Source organism: Malurus melanocephalus, unplaced genomic scaffold (genome assembly GCF_030028575.1).
Source record: "Malurus melanocephalus ecotype Western Australia unplaced genomic scaffold, MMel_1.1 scaffold_261, whole genome shotgun sequence".
Taxonomy (NCBI): domain Eukaryota; kingdom Metazoa; phylum Chordata; class Aves; order Passeriformes; family Maluridae; genus Malurus; species Malurus melanocephalus.
In genome coordinates, this window is record NW_026623493.1 from 386,540 (window position 1) to 410,513 (window position 23,974).

At 42.0% G+C, this 23,974-nt stretch overlaps 1 protein-coding gene across 1 annotated transcript; it reads right to left on the reverse strand.

Moving 5' to 3' along the window:
• Positions 1–11,032: 11,032 nt before the first annotated feature.
• On the reverse strand, positions 11,033–17,867 carry COMTD1 (catechol-O-methyltransferase domain containing 1). The gene is made up of 7 exons (XM_057375878.1): positions 17,696–17,867; positions 16,248–16,384; positions 15,146–15,251; positions 14,274–14,392; positions 13,957–14,011; positions 12,472–12,605; positions 11,033–11,720 (listed from the first exon to the last, which is right to left on the reverse strand). The coding sequence occupies exons 1-7, from the start codon at positions 17,775–17,777 to the stop codon at positions 11,568–11,570; spliced, it is 786 nt and encodes a 261-aa protein (XP_057231861.1). The 5' UTR covers positions 17,778–17,867; the 3' UTR covers positions 11,033–11,567.
• Between the last annotated feature and the right edge of the window lie 6,107 nt (positions 17,868–23,974).

Here is a 23,974-nt window from a genome sequence, read left to right on the forward strand (position 1 = left end):
CTCCCGTGGCGGAGGGCGCCGAGAGCCCGCCCCCAGTTCGCCGCGGGCCGCGGGCGCCACCTGGTGGCCGCTGGTGCCCCCTCACGCGGCCACTGCGCCCTCAGGTGGAGCCGCTCCTGCGGGCACCGTCCACAGCCCACCGACCGAGAGAGGCAACGGGAAACGAAAATGGCAGCGAGCCCGAGCTGATTCTGAATAAAGATATAGAATAGAAGAGGAAAAGCCCTGCGTACGCCGGYATTCGGCCCTGCGACTGAGAGACCCGGGCAGGGCCCGTCTGCTCTGAGGAAGCAGCCGGCTTCGTTTTCACGGCCTGCGGCACCTGGCTCTTGAGAGCATCCACGCTCCCGCCCAAACAAAATTAATTAACGCAACAAGTTATCTTTCCCACTGCTGCTCTGCTCCTGACGTGACCATAGTTTTCTAGAAGAAATCCCCAAATGGCTCGCAATATCTTGATTGCCAACGAGGTGTTCTGGCCACCCTTGGCTATGAGAAGCACTTGCTGGCAGGAAGACAGGGAACACCAACTGCCAAAACCCAGCAGGCAAAGGGGAAAGATTTGAAAAGCTGCTGACATGTGATAGCAAGGCTGGACTGATTCTGTGGGGGCCACAGGGCATGATAGAGGTGCGGGTGCATAGCCACAATCCAGTGACCTCTCACTGCTACACTGGGTAGTTCACAAACTCTTCACCCATCTTTGCAATTAATTGCAATTAATTTAAGTGTCAGTCAAGGCACTGGAGCATGGGGACAGGGAAGAAAGCCCAGCAAGTCAGCTAAGGGCCTGTCCTMTGTGGATGTGGCCAGCAGTGCACCCCGGTGGCCAAGAAGGCCAATGGCATCCTGGCTTGTATCAGAAATAATGCGGTCAGCAGAACTAGCGAAGTGATTTTCCCTCTCGGCACTGGTGAAACCACACCTTAAGTCATCCAGTTCTGGGCCCCACAGTTAAGAAAGAACAAACACTGAGACGCTGGAGCGTGTCCAAAGAGCAAAGGAGCTGGTGAAAGGTCTAGAGGGTAAGTCAGGAAYAGSTGAGGGAGCTGGGGTTGTTTAGCCTGGAGAGGAGGAGGCTCAGGGGGGACGTTAKCACTCTCCACAACCACCTGAAAGGAGGGTGTAACCAGGCTGAGGGGAGCCTCTTCTCCCAGGTGGGACAGGATGAGAGGACATAGCCTCAGGCTACACTAGGGGAGGTTTATCTTAGACATTATGAGGCATTTCTTCACAGAAAGGATGATTAAACAAGGGAATGGACTGCCCGGGGAGGGTCTGTCCTAGGAGGTCTTTCAGAAAAGACTAGACAGTGCCACGGTCTAGTTGACACAGAGGTGCTTGGTCACAGGTTGGGCTCTATGATCTCTGACTSTTTTCCAGTCTAATTGATTCTGTGTGATTGTGCTGTGATGCTGTGGTGAAGCACCAGCCTTTGCTGTTTGAGCTGTTGGTGCCATAGGGTAGAAGGGGTCAGCGCTGCTGTGAGGAGTGACTGTACTACCACYCGCTTCCACAGAGGGGCTGTTTGAAAGCTGCTGTGCTTGTATATTTCAGTTGAGGGCGTGGAGCAGAGACAACTTTTGTCTGGGCTGTTTTGTTCATGAACACACAAAATTTGTCTTAACTGGACACGAGAAGATTTGTGCATCCCATGTAGTAGTCAACCACTGCCCCAAGCTCCCCACTGCCTCTTCCTGGCAGCTGCCTCACCTTGTCCTCTTTGGGGACCGTTGTTGGTCTTTGGGGCTTAGTTTCTCTGCCAAGCAGAGCATGCAAACACCTCTTTGCCAGTTGTATTGAACCCCACACCTTCTGGGGAGTGGGAGAAATGGGTGTACTGCCAGCTACCCTGGTACAGGAGGCTGAGCCTRGGCTCAGGCCAAATTGACAGCTACAGTGAATTTTTCCCTTGGTACCTTCTTAGTGTGGATTAGGTGGGTTGCAACTGATCACAAGACACATCTGGTATAAATTTCACTTCTCTAATTGGCAGCATGTGCTTTGGGAAGCAAGGTAGGGAGTATTTTTTGCTTTCTCTTGGTGGTGTGCAACGTGTGTCCTTTAGCCCTGAGAGAAGCCTCCCCATTGTGATGGAGTGTGCAGCAGCTCTTGCTGTCATACACGGGAGGTTCATTTTTTGGGCTGAACAGAGCCAGCTTTGTCAGAATTCTCATGGGTATGGCAAACAGAGGTGGTGGCCCCCTATGATGTCAGCTGCAGAATCTTCCCTGATGGAGATGTCACTAGGCGAGTGTGAATGGGTGTCTGTGTTTCAGAAGTCAATGTTTTTATGAAATGTTTTTAAGATAACTGCAATTTCCTAGTAGTTCTTCATGGTGCTGTAATTTACTGTGTATGTAGGCTTATAGTGCAGTCTTAGAAAGCTGATCTTTTCCTTTCTCATGTTTGAGAAAAATATTTTATTTTTGTTTTACTCTTTTGAAATGCATTAGGAAATCTGATACAGCCTTCAGTCCTGGCACAAGACTGGTAAGCTTTTGTATGAATCTTAATGCTTTTGTAGCAGAGGTCCTCACCGCTTTTAGGGTATGTTAGCTTGTTTTGAAATTGTTTACAGTTCACATGAATAGCCTGAAGCTGCTGTTTAACTTTACCATGCCCATCATAAGGTGAGTTCATGAGTGAGAACTAATGTAAAAGTTTTGATATCCTCCCTGCCCAAGACAGCACAACCTAACTGAAACACCATCTCTGTTTCAAAACAATCTGGCTCAGAGTCCATTTCCTAACACGTCATTTTCTTTTGTGGGCAGCTGAAGCAGAGAGGTACCATGGAGTCTCCCCACAATCATTAGTAGCAGCTCCTCTTGGGCTCAGATCCTCCTAACTCAGAGCACACCCCAATGCCAGAGGAGTGTGTGCAAGGTGGTTGCCCTTGGCTCCCCTCTGGGTTTGGCAAAGCATAAGTCACTGCTGAGCAGAGAGARCAGGGCTTGTAGGAAGGATGAGCCCACTGCCTTACAGACTTTTTATGTTAAGCTGATTAAGTTTCTTGTTAATGAAATGAGATTGCTCTTGGGTTTCTGTCTGGGATTTTCTGAATTAAAAACATGGCATGTCACAAGTGCCTGGTCTGGTGGCAGCTGCACTGTGGAGTGTGGCTGTGCTGGTGTTGGGTGGGAGTGGGCACATGCCTGCCTTGGCCCATGAGCTGAGCTGCCTGCACAGTACCTGGTGGGTACCTGAAAGGCACAAAGACTGCGTAGTAGCAAGGGAGAGAAGGACCGTGGAGCATYCAAAATATAAACTTTCCAGAGAAAGAAAGGCTTTAATACTTTTCCTTCACAAGGTAACTGGAAAACCTGTTCTCTGTTTTTCTTCCCTTTTATTTATAGCCTTTGAAACCTTGGAGAAAAGTGCAAGGGCTGAAATGACTTGGTGTTGGTGTAGCTGTTGCAGTCCAATTTTCTTTTATGAAGCTTAAGTAAGATAAACMCAAAGCAGAAAGTTAAGATAATTAAACACAGAAAAGGCAGTTATAACTTCTGCTGGTGATTTCCCRATTTTGTCTACTTCTTTTGCTAGAGAATTGTGACCACAGCACAAAGCTGCTTGGCCCTTCTGAGACCTGGGAACCTTCCACTGGCACAGGCTGCCAAAAGCCAGCTATTTTTCTGTTTATAGGTTCTCAGTTTATTAGCCTGAAGGCAAAAGAAATAATATGAAACCCYGTAAGGTCAGGAAGGACCCCATAAAAGGTTGAATGCAGAAATGCTTGATCACAAAATTAAAAGCTAAATTATTATGCCTACATGTGATAGGGGCTGTCAAAATTAAGATTGCTTGTGCAGTTTAATTAGTCTTTTGCAACATTGTCAGTGCTGAGCTTTGCAGCTTTAATCATGTGCCTTTAGTGTAGTTTGTAGAGGTGACCATAAATGGTTTCTAAGGTCAACAGGCAGACAGACCCTATCTGCATGTCTAAATTGTTCATTAAGAGTTTACCATAGYCCATGTCTGGAAGTTTAAATATACACTTGAACTTCAGCTTCAGCTAAATGACATTAATATAAAGGGCTCAATATGTGAGTGACTACACTAAAAATCAAGAAGGGAGATCTTGGTGGCAGTCATCAAAATAACCAAAGTTGCATGAGAGAAGGGAGTGAGATGGTRCCTGAGACACCTTCTGTAATGCCAGAAGGAATTTAAGCCCTAGTCTCTGCGTGTTCAGTAAATGTGCCTGTGCTTTTGCCTCCTTCAAGTTAGTCTTCAGACTTAACTTGAATGAGTCTYGGGATTGTGAGGATAGGTTTGATCCCTTGCAGCAGTTCTTGATAAGGGCCAAGGGAGCTCAGCTTTGGTTCTGTGGCACAGACCCTCTGCAAGACACCTTGATGGTCCTACTGACCTGAGGAGAGGGACTTCTGCCTGTTGGTTGGAATAGCTACCAAGAAATTACTGTTCCTAAAATCCACAACAGCTGTGGGAAGACCCAGAGGAGATGATATAGAGGCTGTCTCTACACATCTGTGGAGAAACTCCAGATTTCTGTACAGGAATCATTTTGTTAGGAGTTTGACCTAGTGTGTGTTGTTTTGTAATTGTACTTTGATAGTGAATTAATGTTCCTCTGTACTGGGGATATCGTTGAGGCTCACTGGAATATAATCTAGCTCTGCTTCTTAAAGGAAACCAAGGAAGGCTCTGCTTTTTCTTTCAGCTTGTGTTAATCTCTTTGATATAATACATAATGGCACAGTAGTTGCACAGTTAACTGTGGCTTTCTGCTTTGGAATGACCCCGCTAATTACATTATATAGAAAAGATGGATTAAGTGTCTTGGGAGAGCATTTTATAGCAGCTGACATTTAGATGGCTAGAGGAGTTGAAGGTGACACTGAAAATGACACACCAAAACTCTGCTGATGTGCCCAGGAAGCTGAGGAGACACTGGTTGCTGGGTGGAAGCTGTGAAGGTACCTGAGGGACCCTTTCTCACCTCTGTTTATGGAGCTGAACATTGCCAGAGGTAGAGGCAGATATGGGTCTCTCCACKCAGAGCAGCATGGAGATCTCACTGACCACTCCCTCCCTGACCCCATTACAGCTCTGCTTGAATTCAGAGGTGTCCATTGTTGCCTGACAAAGCTTTCCAGTTCTGCTCATTGCAGCTTTCCTACTTCTGCTTTCCAGGTTTGGATTCATGGCAGATATCAGCAGCGCTGACTTCTGGTAGGCAGATGGAAAAATATATACCTTATGAAGTAAACATTTAAAACATCTRGAGTTGTGACCATAGCCTGTATGAATTTCACTGTTGAAAGGAAAACGGTTGGACATGCAATGCTCAAAATCAGGATCTAAGTATTGCAGGTGTTTTGGATCTTTTCTGGTGTTTTGGTTGGTTTATTGTCGAGTTTTTTTTTTTTGTCTATGTTTTTGTTTGGGCTTTTTGTCTTTGGGTTTTTGGTTTTTTTTTTTGCTAGTCCAAGGAGTTACATGCTTTGCTTACCTTTAAATGTAAACTCCTAATGTTTGCTTCCTAAAACCCCACATAATAATAGGTGACATTATGGACAAGCCTGAGGTTTCTTACAAACAAGCATAAATTTTATCTGCAGCTGTGATGTCAACTTGAATTTGCAGGCATCTGTTTTTCCTTCTTGTGAAGGTTTCTTTGCACCTGCTTTAAAATGCATTTGTCTCTTTTACATTTGGTTCCTTTTTGTTATTGTGGCTTGTTTGCTTTTCTTCTCATAGTGGAAGAATCCCCWTTTTCTGTTGCTGGGAGTTGTGTTACAGGCCACTGACATCTGGGCTATAATCCTAAGGACTTCTCTAGCCATGCCACATGACATGATAGTCTGGGTTTCCTGTGAACCAATCCTCTCTGGAGTGGATTTCTTCTGTTGACATTTTGTATTTGTGGATTTGATTAAAATTCTTGGTGTTGTGAATGTACAGTAAGGCTTTATTTTGGGTAATGAATGCYGTGGTGTTGTGTGGGTGTGCAGTATTTAGGTATTGCATTTACTTGTGACAGCAGCAATAACAATTTCTCATTAACTATCTTCTGAAATCTAATTTCATGATGTCAAAAAGTTACTACTTTCATCTCACCAACATAACCCAAGTCCCTACCCCAGCATAACTCAAAAGGTTGCTGGAAAATRTACAGTCTCTTCGTTTTTTTAGTGGGTGAATAGAAATAAAATTATGAGCGTTTAAACTAAATAATAATTTTTTCCTTGTAGCCTGAGATCTGTTCAATCAATAATCTTTCTGCTAACTCTGGGGAGAATTTTAGTTGCCTCCATAAAATGTTTTAATTATTTAAAATCATAAAATATAAGTAGGCACAATTTGCTTGGAACTCATTAGGGAAATATATGAATAAGAAGATAATGTTTGCTTCTGCATTAATTTAAAGCAGTCTCTAAAATATGAAATCTAATCCTGGAAAGCAGTGACTTTCTTATAATAGGAGTAAATATTAAAGCAGCTAGTTATGTGCTTATCCCTACAGTATTACACTGAGCCAAAAAGGAAGATAAATAACTTGTCTGAAATCCCACATTTATTTCCCTCTTTTGCAGGTTTTATGTTTGTTCATTTCCTTTTCCAAAACATTGCTTTTAAAATTATTATAAAACAGGTGACTTGAAAACCATGAGTAGCTGCAAATGCATGAGACCAATTTTGTGTGATTAGAATTATGYCGAGGTAATGCTTTATACTCGTGCAGAGCCTTTTCATCTAGTGCAAATCACAGGAACAACATGCAGCAGCAGAGAAATGCCACAGCCCTGAGAAAGGKCTTGGCAGACCAGAGAGCAGAGCAACTGATGGGTGAGGAAACCAAATAATTTCTTTAAGCTTTTCTGAAGAAACTTAAATTCCCACTCTGTCAGGAAATGCTCATTTGCAGCTATTAGGTGTGCAAAGAAAGAAGAGTCGTGTTTGTCATTTCCTCAACCCGGTACTTTTTCGGGATGTCATCAGCAATCCCTGCCCAAGGCTTGCTGATTCCCAGAGACGGGCCCAGGTCTTTCATGTGTGTGGAGCTTTAGGTTATTTGACTGTGTTGTTCTGGCTGTTGTTTGGAAGAAGGGATGGAGCCATTTAGCATGGTCACATTTCTCAAGGTAGTGCAAAAGTGGTGCCACTTTGAGTAGATGGGATGGATAAAACCAAGCTGTATTAGTCTCAGCTAGTACGGTGTTGTGGTTTAACCCCAGCTGGCAACTCAGCCCCACACAGCTGTTCCCTCACTACCCCTGGTGCTATGGGAGAGAACTGGAAGGGTAAAAGTGAGAAAACTTGTGGGTTGAGATAAAGACAGTTTAATAAACAAAGCAAAAGCTGTAAAAGCAAGGAATTCATTTACCACTTCCCATTTGCAGGCAGGAAAGCCATCCCCAGGAAAGCAGGACTCCATCACACATAACTTGGGAAGGCAAACACCATCACYCTGAATATCTCTCTTTCCTCCTTCTTCACCCCATTTTATATGCTGAGCATGATGCCATATGGTAACCCTTGGGCCAGTTTGGGTCAGCTGGCCTGGCTCTGTCTCSTCCCAGTTTTTCATGTATCCCCAGCCTTTTCCTTGATGCAGTGAAGTGAGGGAAACATCTCTGTTATCAACATTGTTTTCAGCACAAACACAAAACATTGACCTGTACTMGCTGCTATGAATAAAATTAACTCTACCMCAGCACAACCCAGCACACAGGGAGAAAACTCTCTTAAAACACTACTGATCCCTTAGCTTTTTTACTCCCATTGTGGCCATTTAGTATCGATTTATTCAAGTGATAAAGAGAAATAAGCAGGGAYGCAGCCAACTGTGCTACTACATCATCAAAAAGGAGCCAGTTATGGCWTTGCTGCTGTTGCCACTTCTGTATCAAGACTGCAGTGCATGAGATGTGGCATTCCCTCAGATCTGAGTTGCAAGGTTTCTGGGAACTGCTCATGCCTCAAGGAAGGAGTCTGGATGAAGTTTATATTCATTTTCTTTTCCCTACATCCTATGGGCTTCGACACAGAAGGTTTGTTATTTGTCTTCCATGGACCGCAATTCACAGGAAGTGCTGTCTGTGCATAATGTGACTGAATTAAAACAGATTAAAAACAATTGATGAGTTTGTTAAAAGAAGGAGGGACAGCACTTTCAGAGGTTCAACAAATGCCTGTAAGTTATGCTACATTCAGTAGCCCAGTTTTTCTTTAGGCCATTACTTCTTTAGTAACATGAGAGACTRAGGCTACTCCCTGCTTTGTCCCCTAATGTCCCAGCAGGATTAAAAGCTGCAGCATTGAAAATGCAGAACTGAGCCTTGAGCCCTGTGCCTGCCCTTGGACAATGAGTTGTTTTTTTGGGGGGGGCAACCTTCTCTCTAGATTTCTGAGCATCCAGTCTCAGTCCTGCTCATTTAATTAGCTAGTAGAGATACATAGTCTACCTTTAAAAAGTCTTCTGTTCCCTTCCCTATCATCCACATATATATCACMCCATATAATTTTGAATGTGACATCTTTGGAGTGGGTACTGAGATACCCAATCAGCAGTTAGGACTACATGCTTTCATTCTAATGGTGGCTTCTGGGAGTTGCCAATTAGGGGGAATTATTATCTTTTTTTTCTTTTCGGTTTGATGTTTGTTTGTTTAATGAACTATCCTTCAGCTCCGTTTGCTTCTGAGCAAGTCCCAGCTGCACATTTGTCACCTGTGTTGGCCYGTCTGGGGTCATCCTTTGCAACCTGAAGAGATGTCAGTGTTGCAGGCACAGCTGGACGGTAGGGTTTAGGTAACAGCTGTGCCCCTGGATCAGCTCCTCTCCAGGGGCAGAAAATCCTGAACCTCCATAGTGCAAGCAGTAACTCAGACAGGTGTATTACCTGAGAGGGGTAAGCAGACCCATGAGCTTCCATACATGATATCTCCATTAGAGAGAGACAAAGACTTGCATTGCATTATTGGGTGGTCCATTCTCATCAGCTAATGGAAGTCTAAATTCCCATTGCCCCCACAAATTCCCACAGCTGATTCACCACTTGAATTAAACCATAATTATATATTATCAGCAATTACTTCATAGTAAGGTTGAAGGATTAAATGCRGTTAGTGATGATAAATTCCAGATGTGCAGGACAGAAGCCTGAAGAGAAGGCCAGTTTTTGAGTAACTACAAGATAGTATAATGCATTCTAAATATTTGATTCAATTAAGCTTCCTTCTGCTCTTTGTTTCAGCTTACAGATGGCTCATCAATCTATAGTTTAGGGACACACTGCTGTTCTTTCTAATGGTAATTAGGTGATCAGGATGGAGACAGGTTTGATGAAATACTCACATTATGGTCTGCATATTTAAAATGGAATAGAGCCCAAAGAAGAGGCAAAATGCTAGATGGCTGCTGCACATGGCTCCAGCCTCAGGTACTTGATAGGTCTTCCTCTAGCAACTGGGACTTTGCCAGTTCCCACCACAGAAGGAATAGGAGTTTTTTAATTGAGTGCTTTTATCTGTTTTTTTAAACTTTTTTTAAATTCTTATTTGATGGTTTACTGCAAAAATACCCATTACGCTTGCCCATTTTTGGCTCACCTTCACTGGCAGGGCTCTTGCAACTTGGAAGATAGTACTAAAACAGTTACAGAGTCTGTGACTGATCTTCCCATGACCTCTCCATGTTTGGGAAGAGCCATCATATTTTTAGGGCAGGGTATGTGTTCTTAACAGCTTGTWGCTTGCTAATGGTTATCATCCTATGGCCTCTGAAAGCAGGAATATTTGAAAAGATGTCCCACTTTTGAAGKGTCCCATTTTGTGTTTTTAACCCTTAAGGATTCTTTTGTTACCTACTGACAAAGTAAAATTGTAAAGTAGAACAAGGCCAGAAGCTTTGCATGCAAATGTATAATGTTCCTGTATACTCCTCCAGTCACTCCATCTGATAGCCACTAAGAATTTAGTAAGGTGTTACTTCTTTAATACAGAGAAGAAATTTGAGGAGCTCAGAGCTTTGAAGCTGAGGGTAAATCTATACTCAGAAAAAGAAACTGGGCAAACTTTATGCCCTATTTAAATTCTCATTTAAAAGCCACACGCACCTTGTCCTGGCCTTCCCCCAGACATGGATTTTGCAGTCAGTCCTCAGTTCAGCAAAGTACTTAAGTACATCCTGATATGCTTTGCTGAATCAGGGTTTTAAGTGGAAGTGACAGAAATAGAATTGAGATCTCCTCAGTCCAACCCCACTCTGAAGCCATCAGGCAATGCTTCCTTTCTTCATTGCTAGCCCACTGCAGTATGGCAAGTGTCTAGAGACATGCTCTGAACCTCTGCCCCTCAGCAGAACCCAAGCCACCCAGCTGAAATTTCAAAAATATGAGCCAAGTAGACAATTTTAACAATTCTGAGACTTGAAATCTTTGTCCCCCAGGGCCTCGARTCATTCAAGTGCATTATTTAAGCAAATGGAAGGATTCCTTTAGCCCTGATACAACTTCCCTACAGGAARTCAATAAATCTGCAGATGTCTTTCCTCTATACCCTTCCAGTGTTATCAGTGCCCCAGGAGTTACCAGTGAAACTTTTGTCCATAAAATTCTACTTTCATTTTCTTGTTCAATCAATTTGTATGTGTAACAAAGAATTTCAGGCTAAAATTTTATTACAGGTTGCCTAGGGAAGGGAATCTCTGCTTGCAGTAATGATTTGAATAGCCAATTAACAGCTGTATTGCATCCTCATACCATCATAATCCTTCTGTAGTCTTGCCACCAATACTCTGTGCCAGCAACTTTCTAGGAAACAAGCAACTAGCAAGCTGCTTTTTTGRGGGGCAAGTGGGAGCGAGACAGAAAAGAGGGAGAATTGTTTTGGTTTATTTTTTGCTCATTGGCTCTTCACTCTTACTTTAAATAAACCTACCTGCACTGTTACCTAGGTTAAAGAAATTCAGTCCTTGTGCACAAAGGCTTTAGAGAATACAATCACTGCATTGCAAATACTGTTGGTCCTTTGGCAAACTTTTAAAAAGAACATTTTTTCCCCCCAAAGATGTCCTTTTGTGGCTTCTTATGTAGCATCCTTCAAAGAAAAGGAATGACTTTCAATGTTTTTAGTCTGAGAAGGCTGGCAAACTCCTTGATGTCCTTTCATTAAAAATCTGTTTTTCTATTATGGCTACAAATGTTAGTAAACTCCACTTCTTTTCCTTTTGATGGTAGGACTGATTATTCTGCTGTTCAAAACGCTCTTCTAGAACAGAAAATTACTTTGTTGTACTAAGTCACTTGGACACTCTATAGAGGGAGATTTTTTCAACCATTGTCTTACAAGGACAATTTCACATAATTTTATTTCCTTTATTACAATTAAAATAATAAACTATAGTTGATCTCATAATAAATCTCTCTTCTCTACTTAGCTGCCCTTAGGATCCTGCTGCTCCTAAGGTTTACTTTCCCAGGCTATACTATCCAGTGGGGATGTATATTAAATCACCATTTTTGATACTGTTCCACCTGCATTCTTCCTGATGCTTTAATGCTGCTTGTTATWTCCCATCTGCTGGGCTTCCTCGAGTTACAACTTGAATGCTAATGTGACTCCATCCCCCATTGGGAGCATGCTGATATTGACGCGTGCATCTCTGACAAGCTTCTCATTGAGGTGGTGGATACTCTGGGCTGCCAAGTCATCCTTCCTTGGTTTTACCACCTTTCCACTCCAAAGGACCTATTGAAAAAAGAAATGTGATGCACCTCATTTGTTCCAATATGTCCTTGGACCACAAAGGAGACTTTGGAAAATGTCCTGCATATTTTTTAGAAATTGGTATTGTTGTATTTCAGACACCTAATGGTCTCTGACATACAACTCTCATAAGTAAATGGGACTGAGTGTCCACAGAACTTGCTAATTGTACTTCTACTGTAGATTTGATGCCAAAATAAAAAAAAAAAAGTGTGTTTAAACACAGATCTTTTAAGAGTCCCTATTCAGCTGCCACCATAACCCTGAAGATGCCTCAAATTTAACGTGATTTGTTCCTTGTGAAAGTAATTAATTGGTAATTTATTAATAGTTACTGATTACAAGTCTACTTTTGATCCTGCATTTATCCAAACGATAAATGCACTGCAAGACAAACCAGAATAATACAGAGCATTCTTGGTAATAAATTACAAAAAAATGTGTATGTTTCTGTTATCACAGACCGTTTGTGCACTAACACAAATTTAACACATGGTTTCTTATTTCTAGAGGGTTTTATTCCTTGCTTATATTAATGTTTTATGTAGCTTACTTAAGGGGTTTATGTTGAATTTTGCTTTTTGTTTGTGTTACATGGAGCAAACATGTCACAATTGGCAACTTAATTGCAGGTTAGAAATCACAATTCTGGAATTCCACTATGACATTTTTTCTTTTCCCACAGCCAGATGAAGCAACTACCTGTGCATTCCATCAGAACTGCAGTACTTACATTATCAATAGCTATTATTCCTCCTTTCCTTACGAGGCGCAAGCATTTTTCATAGTACTCATTGTAGCTTTCTTTATCTGCATCAATGAAAGCGAAGTCAAAGGTTTCCGCTTCTCCATTGGCCAACAGTTCATCTAGATGAGCAACAAAGTCAGTTGTTACACCCTGGTTAGTGCTTTGTAGGAGGAAGTAATCTATTTGTGTCAAAGTTCTCATTAAATGTTTTCTGCTGCCTTGACCAGGTAGCCTRTTCTTCCACGGGTAATTACTAGAAAAGCTTATCCCACAGAAACCAATCTAGACGTGATAYATGCCATAAAACACTCTGAGTTCTGCGTGCTTAGAAGCGCGTGCAGTAGATCCAAATCTGAAGGATACAGCTGGGACTGCTGAAAGGTACAGTAAAAACAAGTCAAGCACTGAAACTGGACATACAGCTTGTTTTTGAGCTGAGAACTTTCTTGAATGGATTAGAATTTTTCTCACGTTTATGAACAGGTTCTAAATGCYAATCTCTCCTTCAAGATCAAAGTGCCATGAGACAGGTCATGAACAGAAAAATTGCTGTAAGTAGTCCCACTCTGGACCAAGGTAAGTGGAATTCAGTTTTGAGTTCTCTTAAACAGACTTCTTGACTGAGAACTTCAGATTGCCAGTTGCAGAGGAGCTGAATGCTGTCTCCTCTGCCAACCCTCTGACCTGCCCTTACCCTCTCTCAGCAGAGGATCTTTCCGCCTGAAGCAATGCCTAGATAAAGCAGTTCAATAGACTTCATACCAGCAAACTACTTGTATTTGCCTCTTCAGAAAGGATGGATGAATCTGAAAGTAATACAAGGTTAYGTATGGATCTGTGGATCTATCAAACACCTTTGCTGGAAACCTTCCACATCCAACAATCCTAGAAAATTTCTTGCATTTTCAGAATATTTATTAGCATTTCCTCTGCCCCACATCTTCTCTTTCCTTGAATGAGAGAAGTCATTGCCTTGCTAATGGTCTTGCATGCTTTTGGCACATCCTTTGAACTTCCCTGAATACAATTCAGCCTAAGTTTAATACTAGCTCCTGACTTTTTTTCTGCACCTCAGTCCTTTCAGGAAATGCTTCCTCTCTTAACAAAGGAATACCTGCTTAGAATGGACAATGGATAAGAGAAACTGGGCTTTGTCTAATTAATCTGTTTTAATCAGCTTTCCCAGAAGCAGCTGACAATAGTACTTGATAGATTAAACAAAGTGATGGACAGGACAGGTGAGTGACTAGTACAGCCCACTGCATAGGACAAGCATTTTCTTCCTCTCTGCTAGTAGACAGAAAAAAATGTGAATTCCTAAAGTGTTTTACTTTTTAATATAWGAGAAGCTGTCTCCCTCTTAGCAAAAGGGATGACATTGACAACCATATTAGGTCATAAATTTCATCACTTATATGCCTCCTCTATTTCTAGGGAAGGGGAAACAGTCAGTTATTTTAGGTTACTTACCAAGTGTCTGAATTGCTGGCTTAATCCGCAGGTCAATCTTATGTTCTACTCCTGCCTAAGATGAAAAAGAACAGGGAGTTGATAAAAATTGATAAGAAACAACCTGTTAGTAGGCTGCACTCAGGGAGTGACTGGTGTTCAGATAGTTTTCCTATTATTTCTAGGTTCCAAACACCACTTATTATTCTTCCTAAACTGAACTGTTTCAGCCTCCTTTAATGATAATACTTCTGCATGAATGTGTAAGTCTAAAATACCAAAATCTCCTCACATGTAAATGCAGCTGTCCCTAACATGTAACAGGAAATGCTGCTTACCTCCTTCCACAGTGGCCTTCCAATTTTGGCATAGTCCTCATTTATATCACAGGCAATWACTCGACCATTATCTGGCAGGACAAGTGCCATATTCAAGGCATTATAACCTGTGAAAACACCTAGGAAAATCATAAGAGAYATCTACAGTTACTGTATTGTCAAAAAAGAACTACGGGACTCTCTTCAGAAATCAAATCCCCTACAGAGTCGAGGATGAAAATTTGTTAATGGACAGTAAAGATTTTCCCCTCCATTTTAATGTGATGGTGGGTTGGGATTTAAACAAAAAAATCAATCTTTAATCAATCTTTTTTTAATCTGTTAGCTTTTTCCAGAAGTCTCATGGATGGACAAGACGGAGTCTGGTCTTGCATGTGTAACCCAGAGAGACTGGAGGTGCAGCAAAATACCAGGGTATTGTAATAGCCAGACCAAGAATTAAATGGTGAGAACTCATACCTGGCTGCTCAGCATCAGTCTGTCTTTTAGGACATCCTGCTAGCATAGGAGTGTCAAGGAAAGTGGATTTGATACAAGGCCTGGGCACCAAAGTATTTTCTTCCCGCAAGAAACGGATACAGGAAGGACAGAATACACTCTGTCCTGCAACTGTTGAAGACTCAAGAGATCTATTGATCTCAATTTTTCAGACTRTCTCAGAATTGATAAACCATCCATGCTGATGCCAGAACTACTGAATGCACAGACAGACAAAGTGGCAAGCAAGTGCAAATCAGACACTCCTTTTCATGCTGCAGTTTGCCCACCTGTTTGCTGACAGCTATACAGTACCTTACTGTATCTGTGTATCTTATATCAAACATGGCTGTATTTGGAGAATAGTCAGGAGTTTTATTTTACTTCACTCTTACCTATTTCAAGAACTTTCTTGGCTTTAATGAGTTTGACTAAATTTGCCATAAGTTGAGCCTGGTCACAGCACACCATCATTCTGCCCCAGGGATGATCAGCAGTGAGCTGGAACAGGGGGAAAAATAACACATGACATCAAACAAAACCTGAATCTACCAAACCAATATCCTAAAGGRAAAAAAAAMCCAAACCAGTGAAACTCCAGGAAAAACAGGTACCTCTGTCTTCTCRTTTTAGATGGCTTTGTGCTCCACCTGTGAGCCAGAAATTGGTTTAAATTTAACTATAACTAAGGAGGATGTTGTGTGTGYGTCATAAGTATGGGATATTCAAAGCAGTAATGGGCTCCAAATTTACCATGGCTGTGGCAAACTCAGCAACATTTGTAACTAATGAAGAATCTTAGAGGAACCTTGACTGAGAAAGTCCTTTATTTCTGTGAATTTACATAAACAGATGCACTTCCTTCAAGACATGTAGAATGCTTTTATGAACTGCTAGATTGACATCTGCCAAAGATCAGACCACGTAGTTCTGGCTACATGGCGCAAACSTGGAGAAATTGTGCCCATTCCAGGGTGGAAGGGCTCTTGGCATGAGGATTGGGAGAAGCAGGGCCGTACCATGACAGTTGAAGGAAAAGTATGTCCTCCTACTTCCTTTATTCCTCCAGGGATCATTCCAACCAGCCTGTTCCAGTAGTTAGCATTYAATTTCTTTTGTACAGGAGCAGTCTGTCTGACCTGAAATGACTCAAACYTGAGTCAGGATGTCTGGTCTAATCTCTGACACTGGAGCTTGGTGGAGGACACCACCTCTCTVAGCTACAGGTTCCTTGTATGCCAACCATAATAAACAGAAGTCATCTGTTCAAGTCCAAATCAAGTGCAGCCCAAACACATGGCCTTGGGAGCCAAGGATAKAAACACATGTCTAAAATATATGCCAATACTCTTAAATATTCATGTAGCTAGCCCTGAATATTGAAATCTGAGTATTACCAGTTAAAAAAAAACCCCTCTAGTGTATATGCAAATAAGATGGRGGAAGGAATGTGACCAGGAWCCCAGCAGTTCAAGATGAGGCGTGRTTGATACTGACCAGACGCAGCTTCTTTAGAATTGGATGTTCCCGCAAAGAGTGATCCAGTATGTATTGCCAGAGAGGACTGCTCTTCCCAATCATCCCACTTGTGGATGATTTGGGTGTCCCAAAAACTAAAGAAGGGTATCTTTTACCTACAAAAAAATAAGTAATAATAAGAACTATTTTACTTTTCAGTTATTGCTATTTTAAATAAAGCAAGTATTGAAGTATTTACTAAAGGTTAAGAAGTTCTTTGCTCTAAAATAGCTGTGAAAATGGAAAATGTAACAAAGCTGGACAACCAGACTGTCTTATTTTTTTTTCTCCTTCTCCTTTTTAGCCTCTAAGTTGTCCAACCCAGGCCTCCAAAGACTGAAGGGGAAAGGCTTCAGTACAGTGTTGTTTAGTGGCCAATTGTGATGGTTACAAACTGCCATAATCTTGCAGGAGAAGTAACCCCATCAGAACTCAAAGGGTAAGTTTAAAGAGAGAAACATGAATGAGGCACGCAATTTTCTTGGTCTGGGGCCCTTGTTTTGCAGATAAATACAAGCTTCTGGGTTTTAGGCCCATCAGCTGATGCATCTTCTCAAACCCTGTGCTCTCCTCATGACACCGTCCTGCCCTTTAGACAGGAAATCTGGTATTGCTCAGTGGCTTGTTTAGCATGAAACCACTAAGCAAACAAAGTAGATGCTGAAAGTTGAATTTTAAGGATTAGTAYGTCTTCTCAAATACAGAATTGACTGCAACTTTGATGCCCGATTTTTTTTTCAATCAAATGGATCAAATATTTTAAAGAAATAACAATAAATTCATTCCCACATATCCTGTCGGATGTTTGCTAGTCCTTTTATTTCAAGGGGTTCCTTTTCTGTTACTGGTTCTATTTTACAGATAAGCACACCTAAATGTAGATAATTTCAACAACTTGCTTTAAGTTAAGGTRAGTAAACAAATGCCCGCGTTACCAACCCAACCCAACTCCTTCCCCTGCTGGATCGTGGGCTCGTTCTTCCACTGGCGCCGGGGAATGAAAGCGAAACTGCTATCAGAAGACAATGCTGTGCCAAAGACCGCACCCCCGCCTTCCGGGCCTGACCAAACAAATGCAGGCGGGGACCGGGCGGGGAGCATGTCCTCGCCTTCGCTGGGACCTTTGGCCCTRCCTCACACTGCAGTAGCTGGATTACAGGGAGCGGCTTGCGCTCTAAGAGCATCAGTGTAYTTACTGCGAAAGCTCAGTGAAATAAATCCCTGCCCGCAGCGCAGCCCCAAGGGGTCTGCTCCCCCGACGGCCTCCGGGCTGCACCCGCGGCGGGGACTTCTGCCGGGGACACCTGCCGCCCTGGGACGGACCTGCCCGGGCGCTGCAGTTCCCGTCCCGTCCCMAGTGGGGACACGAGGAGGGCTCAGCTTTCACGTCCCCGTGTGTGTGGCAGGTGCTGGGGCGCGCCGCTTACCTGCAAGCATACCCGTGGCAAAGGCGACGCCCAGCATCGCCGTCCCGACGGCCACTTCTTTGGGTACGCTGAGAAGCGGCATTTCGGAGTCGGGAGCGAGCGGCGCGGTGGGAATGAGCGGCGCTGCCCGGCCCGGTCACACGCGGCGCAGGGCGGTGCGCTCCGCCCGCCCTCGGAGGGCGGAGCCCCGCTGTCCGTGGGTGGTGGCCCCCGGCGCGTGGGTTGGTCTTGGTGACCCTTACGGTCCCCGCGCCCCGGCGTGCCCAGTGCTGGGCTCGGCTAGGATGGCGAGTGGGTGGGTGACCCGCAGGAGGTGCGCGCTTTTCTCTCGTGGACATACTCTGTTGTGGTGCGTAAAGTGACAAAAACTGCACCTGGGATTTGTGCCACCACATCCTCAGAGGCTGCTTYTGGTACAGATTCACTACCGTGTTCGTTTTGAAACACACCCAAGAATCCTGTGAGTTGGTAATGGGCTCTGATGGAGGACTTTTTCGTAAGAGGCTTGGTACTCCAACTAGCCCAGGAAGTGAGCTCTCTCCTTCCCATAGAACAAATGTTTCTTTCCAGCTSAGGTGTGAACAAATACTTGTCAGAAAGCATGTAAGATTTTTGGAATTTTAGTCCTGTGACCTGTGAGTTTCCAGGTGAAAGGGGTCAAGAAAGATTYTCCAAGAGAGGGAATGGGGCCTGGTTTCCTCAACTGCTTTCCAGCCCCCTTCTGCAGTACCTTCCAGCTGAGGTGGAGCAGTGCCCTTGGCGCTGCTTAACAGCCTTGTTTACGGATCTCCTCCCCGGCTGGATCTATTGCTGMGGGAGTTGATTTATAAGTCAACAGTGATTGTGTAATCTCTTTTATGTCAGCCTAAAACTAACTTTTYTGTGCTTCTGTGAAAGTACCCTGTGGTACCTTCTGGAAATGGGCTGGGGGCTTGGTTTTCATTTTGTAAAGTATTGGTAATATCTGGAGTTTGGAAAACACAAGTAAAATGYGGAGAACTATAATTTTATCACTCTATGGCAAAGGAAATTAGTGACATTGCACACAGACCAGGAACATGTGGGAATGGATTAGGTTGCAACTCTGCTTCCACAGATGTAGGATGAAAGCAGGTAAAAATTACCTTTTGGCACATAGTCCCTGTTTAGAAACCTAGATGAATTATGCGTTGGTAGATTTGGATGAAAACATTTCAACTATTTGCTTATGCTAGCAAAACAAGTGCCAGTGCAGTTAGAAGAAAAAGGATATTTTTAAAGTATATCTTAAGTGGGGGGTTAAGTATATTATSAGGGTATTTATGGAAAATGGGTTTGCCTATCACTGCATTTTAGTGTGTGTTTACAAAGACTTGAACGCAGAGCTCTTGTATTTCTTTCGCAGCAACTGATCATGCCATTCACTAGGGAATCTGCTGTGATTTCTGATTTGCAGAACAAAGTAAGACATATGATCTGTCTTGGCAGATAAAATAACTTTCATTTCGCGTCTAAAATTTATTTTATTTTGAAAGCTGTGAGTGTTGGTTTCTTGGTGGCTTTTTTTTTTCCATTCAGTATCTCGTCACTTTCRCTGTGTACATTTTGCTTTTGTAAATGAGACCGTTTCATTCCGTCTTTCAGAAGATGAGTTATCAGGATGCACTGAAACGTGTCAGTTTTAGGCCAAACAGAACTGTAGTAGGCAACAATTCTTCTAGCAGCCATAAATCAGATTTGTGACGGTGCAGCTCCATCTAGTGATTCTTCTCTACAACTGCAGCACAAGGGAGAGAGGARCTATGGGTTACTCTGTTCAATGAAACACACCAAGTTTGCAAGCTTCTAGTGTTGTGTTGACCTGTCGATTCAGCGAGATGCCACGTTTAGACATCTCTGGGAACTTCAAGTTTCTGCARTCTCCAAGAGAAATGGTAAACTGAATTGCTAACATACTTAAATGTGTTTCTGAGATTACTACCCTCACCAAGCTGTTAATGAGTAATAGTTTACCTTTGGTGGCAGTGTTAGGTGTTTCACTATATTGCTGTACTGGACAACATGTTGTTTCCTTTAGATTTGGAATTTGATTTTCAGATAGATATGATAAAACATTTTTGTAGGGGGTCAAAAGAGTTAAAATCTTTCAACTGGATAGAATGGAGCCATCAGCTTTTCTTTGAGCCRCTTCAGTTTTCAGTTTACATAACTCTGCGATACACAGTGAACAGGAATCTTTGATTAATGGGTTCATTAGACAAATGCTTGCCGTGTTCAGTGGCTATCTGAGCGTTTAAACATTTTGGTAGATTTCTGCCTACTACTTGCACTGACTATGGTAAAGGCTACTTAGAGATAAAAGCTGAATGTAACACTGGYTTGGATACAAATCCTACTGCTCCCTATAACTGTAAGGTCAGTCCAGTTACACAAATTTCATGGGAGATCAGGATTGCTCCCAGTATTGCAGTCAGTAGGCATATTTGCAGTGCCTGAAAGTGCCTTCTCTCTGGAACTGCMTTCTTGGAAGGGTAGGAGGATTTTGGCAGCATATTCAGGCTGGAGCCAGAACATGATTGCATTTGTAAAATGTATAGAACAGGACAGACAGGATAGKGGCTGACCTCAAGRTGTACAATCCTCACTTTATTCATAYTGATAATCTATTCAAGGTTTTACAGACACTGRGTACTTGATATATGCAATGCTCTGTTCTTCTCCTGGAACCTTCCTTCTGGGATTGTTTTTCTGTGTGAGAATATTGTACACCCTCTACCGTGGTGWCATCTAGCTGTGTAGACTTATCGTAAAAATGGGACTGACAAAACATTAGCCTACTGATAAGGCTGTCATCTCACTTCTGGGTTTCTGCCTTTCATTTTTACATGGACCAGTTGTGCCTAGTAACTGAGGCACTGCTGTAAAATGCTAAATTACTTGCCTTGAGTATAATAAGCTGTTTCCTTTCTCAGTCCTCATAATTTACTTTTTTTTTTTTTGTTGTTGTTGTTGTTGTTTTTCTTTTTATTTCCCTTTTAACTCTTCCAAGTGTCAACTATCTGAACTCAGCTATGTGTTCTGGCAGGCTGGGCCTTCCAGGTCATTGGTGATGTTTTGTGGTCTGCTCCAAGGTGGTGGTAATGAGTAGTACATGAGCATTTTGATTGTCTTACTGCTGCACTAAAAAAAGTAAAATCTGTGGATGTTTCAGCCACTGTCCAGCATGGACAGCCAGGGTATAGATGTGGACCAGAGTGGGTATAGATGACTCTTTCTAAAATCATACTCACTCTGTGGTGGAAAATCACTGTGTATCACAGATAGCCCAAAGGAAGTATATATAGGCATGTTKGAACAGCGTAATTCACTGGAAATAAGCCCTACAAATTTGTTGAAGCTGTATTGGCCTATGACATTGGAAAGCATTCAGTGAGTTGCATGCTGTSTCTGCTTCATTCAGGCTGCAGTATTGCTGGTGTGGCTTCAAGCACAATTTAAATKTTGCTTTAAGTCCTAGTTATCCACACGTTGTTCTCCATTGTTTACAATGAGGATAGCAGTCACACAGTCCTCTAAAGCAAGTCAACATTTGCATCMAATGTTGAAAAGCAGTGTATTTAGTTTAGTGAATAAAACAGAAAAATGTCTGAAGCTTATGTACAGCTAAAAGAGAAGACAGCTGTCTTTGTCCATAAAAGCTTACAATGTGAATGTAAAACCATGGTCATGGGCAGGAAATGTAAGKAACTGGATTGTATTGAGCAGTGTGGCCTGGCAGGAAAGTAACAGTCAAGTTTCTTAGCCGAAATCAGAGCAAAGTTTTAAGGAGTGATCAGGAAGAAGGAAAATGAAGTGTAGAGCTATTTAAAAGTTTACCTGAAATATGAGTGCAGAATGAGAAAAAGCCCAAATACCAGGAGGAACCAAAGAAGAATGCATTAATGCATTCATATGGTCAGATTAATTGCTGAAAATGCTGATTGGGTTGAAATTCTGGGTGAATGGAACTTGAATGAGATAAGAACTGRGGAAAGAAGTTGTAGTAAGCAAGGTAATGAGACCTTAGTCAAAACTTTTAGTTGTGAGGATGAGCATATGACCTTGGAAGTATGTCAAAATGTTTCTGCTTGATTTAGCATGACTTAGTGTGAGGGTTGGGAGTGAAATGAGAGTTGATAATGAAGAGTTACAGGTTGATCAATAGTAATTTTTATCTATCTTGATGGTGCAAAAAGTTTGTAGAGCTGAGGCTGACCTGATCTTAGCCATCCTCAGAGAAATGTTTGATAYAGATTGGGATTTTAATCTAGCTGCAAGAAGGTAGGAGGCAAGAGGCATATTTGCAAGTTGTCTGCACTGACATTGTGGATGAATGCATGCCTAGATTGGGCACTCAAAAGACACTCAAAAAAGACATCAAGCCATGAATTCCTTACCTATTAAGATATTCATAAATAAGCAAACCCATAAGTATTTGATTATATTTATTTATTCTGTTTTAATAGGTTTTCATAATATCTTTGTTTAAAATTGAGACAACTTATTTACCATATTTGTGTGTTCATTTATCTGTCTTGGGTGTTGTAGATAAAAAAAAAGTGTATGTTTTATAATTTTACACTCTRTGGTGTATATCCCCTTGTAAGACCTAGATAAATCACTTGACACTGTATTTCAGAGGACTGTATATGAAATTATTATTTTAATCACAATTGAGGCTTTTTATTTCTTCTAATTGGTTTTACTATGGTATTTGTCTGTTCCATCCTTGTTATCTCTCTAGTATTATGCTTCACATTTCATTTTACAGTTCCATAAAGCAGGGTATGCCATTTACCAGCATAACCTCCTTGACCTTAGAGATACTCATTCCACATATATCTGTTAAAGCAATTTTTTTGCCATGGATGGTCATTCATCTTCTCAACTGAAAATCTTGGAATTTTAAGAATGGTACCATCTTTTTTTTTTTTTTTTAATTTTTTTCTAATTTTATTTGTGATAAATGGAATTTCTCTCCATTTTTTTTAATAGTTGAAATCCATAATTTGAAATAAGACTAATAGTTTCTCAAATACACATCATTGCTTCTAAAGTAATCTGGATTTTTTATCAGACAAACTGTAAGTAGCAAAGCTTCCTTTAATATGATTCATTGTCCAGCTGGAGGRTAATCACTGAAATGGAACACAGACATGAACAACGACTTTAACTAAGTTGGTTCAGTAACTTTCATCTCTTCAGCTACTTCTGTKGCATTCAGTCTTTGTGGTAGCTTTTAAAGTATGTCTTTCGATAACAGCTTGTAAAGGCTGTGGTACCTTCACATCTATTTCAAGGCTAAGATATCAACATTTCAAATGCTGCTGCTAAGAAAGCTGGTGATTCATGAGCCCATAAGCCTTAAGCCATTAAACTTGCAAACAGCGAATGGTTTAGAAACGGCTTTCAGCTAGAAGCATTTTGACATATTGGTAAATATTTTCAGGCCTTACTGGCTTACAGGCCAACATTTTGAATATATATGACTACTTTTTGCAATCTCATTACAAGACTAGGTTCAGCTTTGGACACGCAGGTATCGGGAGGAGAGATAGYCCCTGCCAAGCAGCATAATTCGTAGTGCAAAGTACCTTAATGGCTTCTGTGACAATATCCCACAAGTATCAAGGACTGTAAAACTCAAATTGAGCTTGACTGTGGGAGACCCAGTGAAATGGCTTGTTCACTGGCTTAGCTTGRCAGATCCAATGATAGAAGCAGTTGTCCTGACAAAGGGAGTTTGCAGTCGAAGTACCTGGATTGGAGGCACATTGAATTCCTCAAAACAGGTGCCAGACTTTTCTGAAAGATGTCCTTTCAGGTCATAGTGCAGCCTGACACTTGGAACAACTGCATGGRCAATGGTACACTGGGTGTTTACTACTGAGGAATAAAGCTTTGTATTAATTTGCTCCTACAAATGGTCCCCATGTGAATAAAATAGACACAACTTCAGTGGAGCATTCTGCTTCACTTGCAAAGCCTGCTCTAAGTCTCAAGATGCTGTTCCACTTAAGCCTTAAAGTGTACAGTGCATAAACAAAATGTGAGAAATGTTGCTCCTTATGACTCTGATACACATAATAAAATTGAAGAAATAGTGAACAAAGCAATAATAGCTGTGACACCTCATTAACCAGGCTTTGCCATGCCTATATGTTTTGCCTATTTTTTTTTGACATCTGAAAAAATCTGTCAAAGCACAGCAGGCTGGATTTGTTTCATACCAGCCACATAAATGGATACYGAAAATAAAGA